The sequence below is a fragment of the Nomascus leucogenys genome, chromosome 18, assembly GCF_006542625.1.
Source record: "Nomascus leucogenys isolate Asia chromosome 18, Asia_NLE_v1, whole genome shotgun sequence".
Lineage (NCBI taxonomy): Eukaryota > Metazoa > Chordata > Mammalia > Primates > Hylobatidae > Nomascus > Nomascus leucogenys.
Window position 1 is genome coordinate 59,408,213 of NC_044398.1, and position 12,988 is coordinate 59,421,200.

Here is a 12,988-nt window from a genome sequence, read left to right on the forward strand (position 1 = left end):
ACTGGAATGTTTACATAATATGAGGGGAAAAAATAAAAGAAAACATTTAGCTTCTTTGGCAAGCTATCTGATAAAATAGCTGAAATTCAAGAAGCCCTTTAGTTAGGAGGGTGAGATTGCGAACACAACAGGAAGAAGCCCCAGGCTGAGTGGCAAAGGTTGAAATTTTCTATCGTAAGCACACCTCACCCAAACCCTTCCTCCCTGAAAGCTGCTGACCGAGCTTTGGCGAGGGCTCATCCTCCCGTTGGCTGATAAGCGAAGCCCTGTTTTATATTTAACTCGCTGCAGTGCAGGAGGGGTAGGGGTGGAGATGCGTCGTTTATAAGGGGAGCTGTGACAATCTTCTCGCCAGCCCTCTTCCTCCCACTCGGCTCCTCTTACGGAGTCTTCATTCCACCCCCCTTGTTTCCGCATTCATCCCGAGCGGCTGGTGGGAACGTGAAAAGGGAGAGGAAAAGGCGCAAGAAGCCAGAGAGAGGGGTGTGGGAAAAGCGAAAACAGGCTGCCAAATCAGGGGATTCCTTCCAATTTAAAAAGGAAGCCTGCTGACGTTAGTTAGTTAAATTTAACATCTTTTTATGAGTAACACTTGACTTCGGAAGCAAAAATGAACTTTGCGGAGAGAGAGGGCTCTAAGAGATACTGCATTCAAACGAAACATGTGGCCATTCTCTGTGCGGTGGTGGTGGGTGTAGGATTAATAGTAGGACTTGCTGTGGGCTTGACCAGATCGTGTGACTCCAGCGGGGGCGGCGGGCCGAGCACTGCGCCGGCTCCTTCCCACCTGCCTTCTTCCACGGCCAGCCCTTCCAGTGCTCCTGCCCAGGACCAGGACGTCTGCCCGGCCAGTGAGGATGAGAGCGGACAGTGGAAAAACTTTCGACTGCCGGACTTCTTCAACCCAGTCCACTACGACCTGCACGTGAAGCCCCTGTTGGAGGAGGACACCTACACGGGCACCGTGAGCATCTCCATCAACCTGAGCGCGCCCACCCGGCACCTGTGGCTGCACCTTCGGGATACCAGGATCACCCGGCTCCCCGAGCTGAAGAGGCCCTCGGGGGACCAGGTGCAAGTCCGGAGGTGTTTCGAGTACAAAAAGCAGGAGTACGTGGTGGTCGAGGCGGAGGAAGAGCTTACTCCCAGCAGTGCAGATGGCCTGTATCTCCTGACCATGGAGTTCGCCGGCTGGCTGAACGGCTCCCTCGTGGGGTTTTATAGAACCACCTACACGGAGAACGGACAAGTCAAGTAAATATTAATTTTTGCTTTACCTCCCTTAAGCTCACATATCTGCTTTCCATTTCTTTTCCTTTCCTTTTCACTTCCACTTTTAATTATTTTGTTGGTCTGATCTTGATCGGCTCTTGGTTTCAATTCTGGCTGTCCATTTGGGGAGCCAAAACTGTTGCCCTATTGTTTTTCCAAACCCTGTCATAAAACTTGAAAGTAGTGAACGAGCTTCGTAGAGTCAAAAGTCAGTGTAAGTCTTTTATTCCATCAGGAGAAATCATAATATACTGCACCCTATCTTGAAGATTTCCATAAATTATCTCAGGTGTGAGAACTGCCGTTGGTAAATTTCATTAGTGATATTCCCAGGCTATGTAGCAATATATATATAGCAATATATATGAACATTTAAAGTGGTATTACACTAAATTTATGTGAAACATCAGTAAATTTCAATTATTATTTTGTCCATTATTTTTGTCCAATGTCTCTTTTTTGGAGAAGAGAGACATTGAAAAATCACATGTGATCCACAGAATTGTCTTTGTGTCTTCATCTGGAAAGGAAGACAGGACTGTGGTTTTTTTGTCTCCCATGGCCAGAACCACGCTTTACACATAGGCTTTCGGGAAATACTCATTGAGTCCACACATCAGTGGCACAGATAAATTTGGGGGCTTGTTCCTCATCATGCAATCTGCAAACATAATGCTAAGCCTTTTACAACGTAAGAGATATCTAGATAGATAGATATTTATCCCACTTACCCACCTATTTGTCTGGCCTTTGTATCGATCAGCGGCTACTACCAGAGCTATATTAAAGGCATAAACTCTCTTACTGAACTCCAAAAACCTTCCTTCACACTGTGGATGTAGCCCTTGCATCAGGGAGGAAGGCTACACTACACCTTGTGTTGTCTCTGGACTGCTTTGACCTTTGCTGGCTTAGATCTGAAGAGGTAAATGATAAAGAAAGCTTCGTGTCACAGTTTAGAGATGTGAGTCTTGGGCCAGTCCACCCACAAATATCCCTTTTTTTCTGTTGTTTTAAGCATCTTACAGAGCAAACAAATTTTTTGGTCAAAATTCTTTCTATTGCTTGTCAGACAGAGCCATGGACTAAAACAAAACATTTAAATATTCCTATATTCCTGTGTGGTAAACTGATGAATTGAGTAGAAGTGATAGTTTGAAGAAAATATCTGGAGGGGTCATGCTTATATAGATCCTATATCTTAATATTGCTAGCAATAAAACACTCTTACCATTCACATATTTTTTCTGTTCATAAAAATTACATCGTTGAAAGCATAAAAATTATCAAAAAGGATAATCAAAAGAATCTGCAAGTAATTTCACTGCCCAGTGGTAATCCCTGCTGGCATATTAATGTATATTCTAATGTTTTTCTAGGCAATCAAACCATTAATTGCATTATATCTGTCTATCTGTATGTCTTTTTTACTTGATATCTTGAGAAGTTCCCCTTATTCTTACATGTTTTCAATAATCTGTTTTTTGTTTTTTATTGAGACAGGGTCTTGCTATGTTGCCCAGGCTGGTGTTGAACTCCTGGGCTCAAGCAATCCTCCTGCCTCCACTTCCCAAAGTGCTGGGATTATAGGCATGAGCCACTGCACACAGCCAAGAATCTGATTTTAAAGATGTGAAATATTCCATTGTTTGAATACATTGTAATTTTTTAAAACAAGTTCTATTGTTGAGCATTTGAGTTGTTTCTAGTATTTTATTATTATAAACAAATCACCAAATAACATAGTTCTAAATACCTCTTTGTGTGTACATCTGTTTATTTCCTTAGGTTAGGATATAGTCCTAAAAATAGAATTGCTGGGTCAAAGTGTACAAATATACCAAGATATTGTAATAGTTACTTTGTTTATTGATAACATAAATAATATACATTTATTGAAGAAAACTCAGAAAACAGAGAAAATTATAGGAAAACATAAATTCATCCATAAATTCTTTACCCAAGTACAGCCGTTGTTAACATTTAAGCAGAGTCTTTTAGTACTTTTCTGGACATAGATAGCTGTGGCATAATTATATGATACATAGTATTGTGTAACATGCTTTTTCAATATAGCATCAATGCTTTAATATGTCATTTGATGTTCTTCCACAAATGATTCGATGGATACATGGTAGGCCATTGTATGACTACAATGTAGTTGATTCACTTTTCCATTAAATATGAGTATTTAAGTTGCTCCTATTTTTTCACCTGTAAGGATCTAAAAGAAGACGCATCCTTACATTGACTATCCTTGAAAATAACTATTTATGACATTTTCTAATATTTAAGAAAATTCCTAGAAGATGGGCCAAAACTACCTGTGTATAAATGCATGTATGTTTGTGTATATATGTGTACATGCATATACATATATAACATAATGTGCATGAACATGTGTATGCATGTGTGTGTGTGTGTCTCCAAACTGACTTCCAAAAAATATGTTCCAAACTCCATTTCCACCAACAATGTATGAAAGCAACTATTCCTCTGAGCCTTACTAACAATACAATGATTTTTTAAAAGTGTTTGCCAATGGTCGAGGGAAGGGCAATATTCTGAAGAATATCTACCTTAAAGAGATTCTAAAAATTCATTAAAGTGAAAGCGAGTCAAGACTTTTTAAATATTATTGCTAAAACTTTAAAACTGCTTCTTAGATCATAAAGACAAGAGAAATTTTATCTGAGTAAAACCACCAAAATATTCATAAAATAAATGAAATAAAATTTTACACATATTAGGAAGGCCAAAAATTGGAACTATGTAGTTTCCATTAGTAAGTTTCTATTATGTACTTTATAAGTCTAAAAAAGCATTATATACACAAATACTCTCACTCTTTGAGTTATTTTACTGTACCAGTTAATTTTGCCATAAAATATATACCAGAGAGCTGCCCTTCTGAAGCTCTGTTGACTTAACTTTTGATTGGAGATTATGAAATGACGGCAACATCGGTGAGGAAGGCTGATGCACAGTTCAGTTCTCACTGAGGATTGGTGTTCACAAGTTTGTATGTTTCATTGGGAGCAGTTGAAGCTCTCACATTACAAAAGATGCTGCCAGTTCTGTACTGCACACACATGGTTTTGGAACAGATCTGGCGTCAGCTTAATAACCTCATTCAGGCTAAATGGAATATTTTTGTTTTCCTTGTCTGAAATATTCCAAGCATATGAGAAAAGTACATCATGCTTTTTTTTCCAAGCCTGTGAGTAATATTTGGCAAGGCAGCCTCTAGGAGGTCTCATCCACGGGCTCCATATAAGGGCCACCAGAGGGAGTTCACTGGGGGCAGTGCCTTTCTTTCATACTATAGAGTGAGCTTCGTCATATGTGACGTTTGTATCATTTTAAACGTCATCATAGTAATACGTTTGAAGTTCAGAGTCAAAATTATATTTTCTCACCTTAACATAAAATGTAACTCCAGGATAGAGTATTAGCAGTTAGGGATATTAATGTGACAACCACAATGCAAACTAAACAGGATTGCACTCAGTAGTAACCAAAATTATTTAATTTCTGCAAATACAATCAGGACTTTGAGCTTCACAAACTTCACAGCTACCCAAGTTGCTTTCTCTCAAGATTGAGACATGGGGAAGAAAGGGGACAAAATTTAGAATTCCACATTGTCTTTCTGGGGACAGAGTTGTAGTGGGGCGTGGAAGGAGAAAGTTTGAGAAACATCCAGTCGCTTTTCCTTTATTGATCTAACTCTTCCTAATCACTAGTCTATTCTTCGGGGTCTGAGGAAAATCACTTGGAAGGATTGGAACCTTTGGAATGTTCCTCTGACCACACCCTCCTTCTTCTCATTTTCTCACTGTGTTATGTAGGATTTCCAGCTGTTCCCTTCCCTAAAAGAGTTTTCCTCTCCTCAAACTCCAAAGTATATATTTTCTTCTCTCCAAGATTTGGCTTTTCCTTGTCAGCATTTGGATTATGCTTACTTAGCATTTCCCAAAGTAAGTACCGCAGAATTCTAGTTGCATGGGGATCTTAGTAGATATTACCAGAAAAATAGCAGGGGAGAGATTCTGTGGCTAAATCAATTTGTGCAATAATACTAAATACAAAATGATCCGTTTTGGATTTTGTTTTTAATTATGGAAATTTTCAGAGACTTTTTTTTTTTTTTAAAGAGATGAGGTCCAGGCTGGGGTAGAACTCCTGGCTCGAACTCATGAGTTCATGAGTTCAAGCGATCCTCCCACCTCAGCTTTCCGAGTAGCTGGGATTATAGGGTTTTCAGAGGCTTTTATATGATAATGTCCTCTATGTAGTTTCCCAACTATCTGTGACTATGGATTCTTCTGTGGGGTTCCTAAGAGTAGGGATATATGTCTCTCCTTTACTGTTTGGCACACAGTGAGCACTCAAGTATTGTTAAATGGAATATATGGAAATATTTTCATATAAGCTCTCACATGACTAGTATCCTCTGGCAAATGCTGGGACACATTGCATTACCACAGCTCCTCTCCCATAAACGAGCCTAACTTCCACCAATAACATCTCTACATTCCCACTTAGGGTGAAAATTTTCCCTTGGTTTCTTTTCTGCCTACCCTGTGGAAGGGAAGAGTTTATATGTGTATATATATATATATATTTATACTTAGGAATGCAATCTCCATAGTTTAAAGGCAGAGAAACAGTGGAATTGACAGGAAATACAACTGGAATTTTAGAGATCATTTCTAGTTTGGGCTTCCAAGGTGTTCTTTGTAGCACTAGTAGGATTTAAGCTGAATTTTGATGTTATGGTGGGAGTTCAGCAGCAGAGACAAGTGAGAAAGTAAAAGCAGGCAAAAACGAAAGGCACCAAGTCAGAAAAGCAGAGTGGGGACAAGAAAATTAGTTTGTAGGGGAAGTTTATGTGAACAGGCTAGCTAGATATCACTGAGGAAAACCCTTATGGAGGAAAAGGAAAAATAGCCATGATAGGCATTATGAAGGAGAAATTACCCCGTGACTTTTTGGATACAGATGGTGAAAGAAAGAGTTAACTCAACCATACACTTGGATATATGAAAGATATTGGAACAATCCAGGAAAGAGAAGATAAGGATCAGATGGGAAAAGTGATTTCAGGATAGGGAAGAGAGGGCACAATGGAGAAAATAGTTTGGAGGTAAAGTAGTCAAGATTTGCAGATTGATTGACTATGAGGAAAGGTGAGTTAAAGTTATGGGTCTAGGATACCCCAGCTAGCCTTCACCTCTTTGATATTGGAAATAGGTGGGAAGTAGCCAGGTTAGAAGAGAAGGTCATAAGTTCAGTGTCAGATGTGTTGATGGCTTGTCAGACATCTAGGAAGAGATGACTAGTAGACACTTGCATAAGTATGTCTGAAGCACAAGGTTAGAGCTTGTAATAAAGATTTAGGAGTTGAGTGGAAACATCGGTGAGATAATCATCATTAAGTGTGTGTGTGTAATGTATTCTTAATTGCATGGATGTGTATGTATACTCAAGCACATGTAGTTTTGATCTTGAAATTTTTGTTGTATGTCAGTTTGTTCATTATATTCTTAGATTGGTATGCTGAGCTATTATCCCATTGTCAATACAAATGTCAATAAAGAATAGATTTTCAGTTGGGCAAGGTGGCTCATGCCTGTAATCCCAGCACTTTGGGAGGCTGAGGAGGGCGGATCACCTGAGGTCATGAGTTCGAGACCAGCCTGGCTAACATGGTGAAACCCCGCCTCTACTAAAAATACAAAAATTAACTGGGGTTAGTGGCACATGCCTGTAATCCAAGCTACTCTGGAGGCTAAGGCAGGAGAATCGCTTGAACCCAGGAGGCGGAGGTTGCAGTGAGTCAAGATCGCGCCACTGCACTCTAGCCTGGGTGACAGAGTGAGACTCCATCTCAGACAAACAAAAAAAGAATACACTTTCTTTTTGGTCTTGTTTACTTGTTGCAGGAGGCTAAGTAAATGTCTTTTATTTTGGAAGCAAGAAAACAAAAAGAAATTTTACTTGACCTTGAATATCTTCTGCATAGAAAAAAAGCAATTGGAAAATAAAGTTAAATAACTAACTGGTTCATTCAAACCACCATAAAAATACATAGAGGTCTGAACAGTCTAGAGGGGTTGTTTTTCACCAATCTGCTCTTCTGTGTAATTCTGGAACCCTTTATTTAGTCTATGTAGACCCCTAGCAATTGTACTACCTGTCCTGAATCAGAAGCTCTGTGTTTAAGGATTTCACCCAAAACTTGCTGTTTATTTTGCTGGTTCAACATATAAAATTGCTCAGTACAGCCAGAGAGTCTTCACTGGAAACAAAATACCAGATGATTTATGAGATAATTAGGTACCTTTTTTGGATTTTTTTTTTAGAGTCAATTCAGAGTGATCCAAGCCATAGCTTGTGCCATCGCCCCTTCTCCCTCAGTTTTCTCTAAAGTCACCTTGATCTGATCCACTCAGAGATGCCAGAGAAATGCGCTTCCCTTTTGGAAATGACTAAATTGCATAGACTATCATTTTACTGTGCTAGGTCTAGTAAGTGACTTATTAATGTGGCATAGGGAGGCCCTTGTGGGAAGGTGGTTTACTCCAACACATTTGCCTGGCGTGATAATTATTCAGGACGTACCCACAAGTCACTCCTGAACATATTGTGCTATTAGCCTTTTTCTCTTAATTTGCAACACAAGTCATCTGATTTTAATCATTGAATAAAATCTTCCCAAAGAAGTTGTGATCTAGAATTGTTTTGTACTGTTATCTCTTATTCCTTGTTTTCAACTTTGCATACACTTAGAAAAGTTTAGGGCTGACTGATGGAATTTAGGATATATAAAAAGGAGCTTTTGAGTTATTCTGAAGTTCATGAGAAAAAGAACAGGTTACCATTTTAAAAATGCTTATATTGCCTATAGTGTATATACACGAAGTAATTTTGTTCCAGTATATATTGCAGTCAAATGAAAGAATTAGAAATATTTCAGATTGTGAAAGTGCTATGTCAGAAAGCACAGTTAGCATTTTAGATGTATAAGATGTAGAATGAGGTATATCCTAACCACATTATGTAAATTTTAAGGGAGTTTCAAATGTATTACTACATGTAATCTACCCCTTCTCACTTTCCCATAACGCTGTGAAGAGGCTATACATGCTCTGGTGACCAGGTTTTACAGATGAGGACACTAACAGTCTGGGGTTTTGTGACTTGGTCAAGATCACACTTTAGTAGCTGAAGTGGATTAGAATGTAAGAATTTTTGCTCTTAGAAAAGGGTTTTCCACATAAAATCATATTGGCTCTGAACTTTAAAAAAGAAAAAGAAAATAAACATTATATCGCTCTTCTGGTTGATGAATATCACTGTATCTATATCTGGGTCACTGTGATTGCGTTAAACTTGCTGTGACTGACATTTGCTGAGAGGACCACTGAGCTGGACCAAACACACTGCACAGAGAAATCTCCCACACTTTTCTGTTCCGTGTCCATTGGCAAGCTCAGGGATACACTAGTTTAGGAAGGTAGTTTTTGCCTACAATCAAGCAGAATGTCTTTTAAAGGGAGAAGGTGAGAAAAGGATTAAAAATTATTTTCTTTCCTGGGATCTTAGGAATACATATTATATATATTATATTATATATATATATATATATTCATATTCTGGCATCCCGCCAAGAGTAAAATAGAGTATTTGAAAACATACCCCATAGCTATAGCTTAGGAAAGTGTAATTCCACTCCCTCCTTCCTCTCACCTCCCACACACGAAGATGTGTGTGGTGCGCGCATGCACGTGCACACACTCACACAGACTCATCTTCTCAACTTAGTTAGCTGGCCTATTTCTGAGGTGTGACTCAGCGAAGACATTCTTGCAAGGAGTGACTTTTCCTTTTCCTCTGCCTCTGGAAGACATCAGAAGTCAGAAGAATTCAGAAGAAAAAGGCAACTGACTAAACATGGGGTTGGAGCTTGGTGGATCTTATAAAACTTTCAAACTCTGGGAAAGTGTACAGGCTTTTTTAGAGTCTGATATGTTTGCAATTAACTACAATCTGCAAGATGTTTAGAAACTTCAATTGACTAAACTGTTAATGTCACAAAACTAATCAATGATTGTTCTGTTGCAGAATGAATTCTTAACGGAGGCTTTTCTTGGGTAACTTCATTGTGACATAATTTCAAACTCATAGCAAAGTTATAAGAATGGTACTAGGAATTCCTAGAAATACTTAACCTAGATTCACCAATTGTTTACATTTTAGCCTGTACGCCTTCCCCTTCCTTTCCAGAGCACATGGAAACATCCTCTCCCTTTACCCCTTAACATCAGAGCATATTTCTTAAGTATGGGGGCATTCTCTAAAATAAGCATAGTACAGTCATCAAAATCAAGAAATTTAACATTGATACAGTTATCTAATTCACAGTGTGTAATAAAATTTTATCAACTAACCTAATGATGTCTTTTTAAATGATTTTTTTCCCAGTCCAGTACCAGTCTGGAATGGTGCATTGCATTTAGCGTCATGCCCTTTTAGACTCCTTTAAACCGAAACCAGTCCCTTAGTCTTTCTTTGTCTTTCTAAAGTTAATATTTTTGAAGAATACAGCCAGCTATTTTGAGAATGTCCCTCAGTTTTAGTTTGTCTGATTTTCCTCATGATTTAAAAATGCAAGTTAAGCTTTTTTTTTTTTTTTTTTTTTTTTTTTTTTCTGTCAGGACTATCACAGGAGTGATATGTCTCTCTCAGGAAATCACATTAGAGACACATTGTGCTGATTTGAACTATTATTAGTGATGCTTCCTTTGATAGCTTGCTTAAGGTAGTGTCCACCAAGGGTCTCCATTGTAAAGTTATAATGTTTCTTTTTAGGTAACTTTCAGGGATTTTTTTGGAAACCTTGCAAATATCCTTTCCTCACCAAACTTTCACCCCCTAGTTTTGGCATCCACTGATGATTTTTTAAAATCATTTTTTTCCTTCAAATATTATTAGTAGGCAATCTACTGGAAGGAAGAACTTTCCCTTCTCACCCATTTATTTATTCAGTTTAAAAAATCAGAGTAAGGACTCAGAGATTGTTAATTTGTTCAATGAGTTATAATCCCGTTGTTTATTTTGATGTTCCAATACTCCCATAATTTGCCAAAGGCAGTCAAATACTTGGCTGTTATAAATCCTTGAATCAAAATAAAATGCATGCTCTTCTCATGATCTTTGATATTTTCCTGATCTGGCCTCTGCTGACCTCATGTCAAGCTGATCTCTGGCTCCAGTCCGTCTGGTTCAGTGTTCTTTAGCCACACTGGACACCTTTCAATTCTTCAACCACAGCAGGTTCTTTTTCATCTTAGGGACTTCGCACTTACAGTTCCTTCTACTTGAACATATTTCCCTGAACCTCCACTTGCCTGGCTTTTTCTCATTATTCGGATCTCGGCAAACCAAGATTGTGACTACTCTACCCAATGTTGTTTACCACTTTTCCTAGTCATTCTCTGTCTCTTCCAGTGTTTTATTTTCTATATAGCTGTCATCACTCTCCTAAATTATTTATTTATTTGTGTGTCTCTTGTCTAACACTCTGTAAGCAGTCTGGAATCTTATCTATACATGTAACCGCCCAGTGGGTTCACCTTGCCCACTGCCTAGACAGAGCCGATTTATCGAGATGGGGGGAATTGAAACGGAGAAAGTGTAATTCACACAGAGCCGACTGTGCAGGAGACTGGAATTTTATTATTACTCAACTTTGTCTCCCTGAGCATTTGGGGATCAGAGTTTTTAAGATAATTTGGCGGGTAGGGGCTTGGGAAGTGGGGAGTGCTGATTGGTCAAGTTGGAGATGGGGTCATAGAGGGTCGAAGTGAGTTTTTCTTGCTGTTTTCTGTTCCTGGGTGGGATGGCAGAACTGGTTGAGCCAGATACTGGTCTGGGTGGTTGTCAGCTGATCCATCAAGTACGGAGTCTGCAAAATATCTCAAGCATTAATCTTAGGTTTTGCAGTAGTAATATTATCCCCATGAGGAATTTGAGGAGGTTGAGACTCTTGCAGCCAGAGGCTGAATGACCCCTAAACTGTAATTTCTATTCTTGTAGCTAATTTGTTAGTCCTGCAAAGGCAGACTGGTCCCCAGGGAAGAAGGAGGTCTTTTCAGGAAAGGGTTATTATCAATTTTGTTTCAGAGTCAAACCATAAAGTGAATTCCTTCCCAAAATTAGTTCGGCCTATGCTCAGGAATGAACAAGTACAGCTTAAAGTTTAAAAGCAAAATGGAGTCAGTTAGGTCTGACTTTTTTCACTGTCATAATTTCCTCTGTTATAATTTTGCAAAGGCGGTTTCATACAGCAGCTAGAAAAATGTCTGCAAATGTGTGCATGCATGCATAGGTGCTTGTGTGTGTGTGTGTGGAAGGGACTCAATATTTCTTGGATGAATGGATGATATAATAATTTAGCCTGATATTCTTCATGATATGTCTTTCTTAGTTTCGAGAATCCTGAAGGGCAAAATTTTTCCTTGTACAAATTATTAATGAATAGAAATTACCATTTCTTTACTTTTATACTTTTTACTTTGCTTCATTTTCTAATAAGCAAATATCCAATATTATCTTACTGTAATATGTTTACGTGTAAAAAGTGTATGCTTATTGATTTTTTTGAGTAATTACTCAAAAAATAATATTTTCACCTTGAAATTATGAAAATACTAAACATTAACATTTTAGTTTACACAAGCATATGCCTAGTTAGAGCCATAAAAAAAAAAAATGCTGCTGTCTCTTTTTAAGAGTGAGCTTTAAACTAGGACAATGGTTACTTCACCTAGGAGATTACTCAGCACTGCCTTTACATGGAAATGAAACTGGGGGTTTTGTCCCTGGCGTAACATAAATAACAAAGAATGTGCTATTAGGGACAGGGACTGGGGACTCTGGAATAAACTCCACTCTGTGACAGAAGACAGCTGTTCACTTCCCATAAGGGCAGTTAGACACAAGCTTTTAAGTTTGGCTTTGTGTTTATCTACTTGTTGCTCAATGGGTTTGGGGTGGAAAGAGTACTAGCACATAATTGGATTTATTTTTGCTCCTCCACATATTTTTGGTTATGGCAACAAAATAGCTGTTAGGTTGATGCAAAAGTAACTGTGGTTTTTGACAAATAAATATGTGAATGAAATATCTGAAGCAATCTGACTCAGAATTTTTAAAAAATTTGCTAACCTAAAAATTCCAGGAAAACCTTTGACAAATATTTGATAGTCTTCTAGATGGAACCTCATTTTTAGAAATGTAATAGTTATAATTGCATAGCTGATTTTTTTTTCCCTAGGAATAGAGACATAGGGGTTGTCAGAAGAGGCAGCATGCATTTTGTTTGTGTGTTTGTTTCTAAGGAGCATAGCGGCCACCGATCATGAACCAACAGATGCCAGGAAATCCTTTCCTTGTTTTGATGAGCCCAACAAAAAGGCAACTTATACAATATCTATCACCCATCCCAAAGAATATGGAGCACTTTCAAATATGCCAGTGGCGGTAAGTATTTTTTAAATGCTTGGTTTATGCAGAGAGTCTGTTGACAACATTAGGCCAATTACCTGATTTTCTGTGAAAGAGAACCCATTGAATTCTAAAACTAAATGTGCACTAATAGTTTATTTAGCCGAGTGAACTACATTTTGGCAATCTTTTTCTTTGAGTC

General features: G+C 38.4%; 1 protein-coding gene across 1 annotated transcript in view; it reads left to right on the forward strand.

Annotated features, from left to right (window-relative positions):
• Window positions 1-268: 268 nt before the first annotated feature.
• ENPEP (glutamyl aminopeptidase) overlaps window positions 269-12,988 on the forward strand; it is an 86,822-nt gene continuing 74,102 nt past the window's right edge. Inside the window, exons 1-2 of the mRNA XM_030797830.1 lie at window positions 269-1,254; window positions 12,681-12,822. Of these exons, the coding sequence (XP_030653690.1) occupies window positions 611-1,254; window positions 12,681-12,822 (786 nt within the window). The 5' untranslated portion in view covers window positions 269-610. The remainder of the gene's footprint in view (window positions 1,255-12,680; window positions 12,823-12,988) is intronic.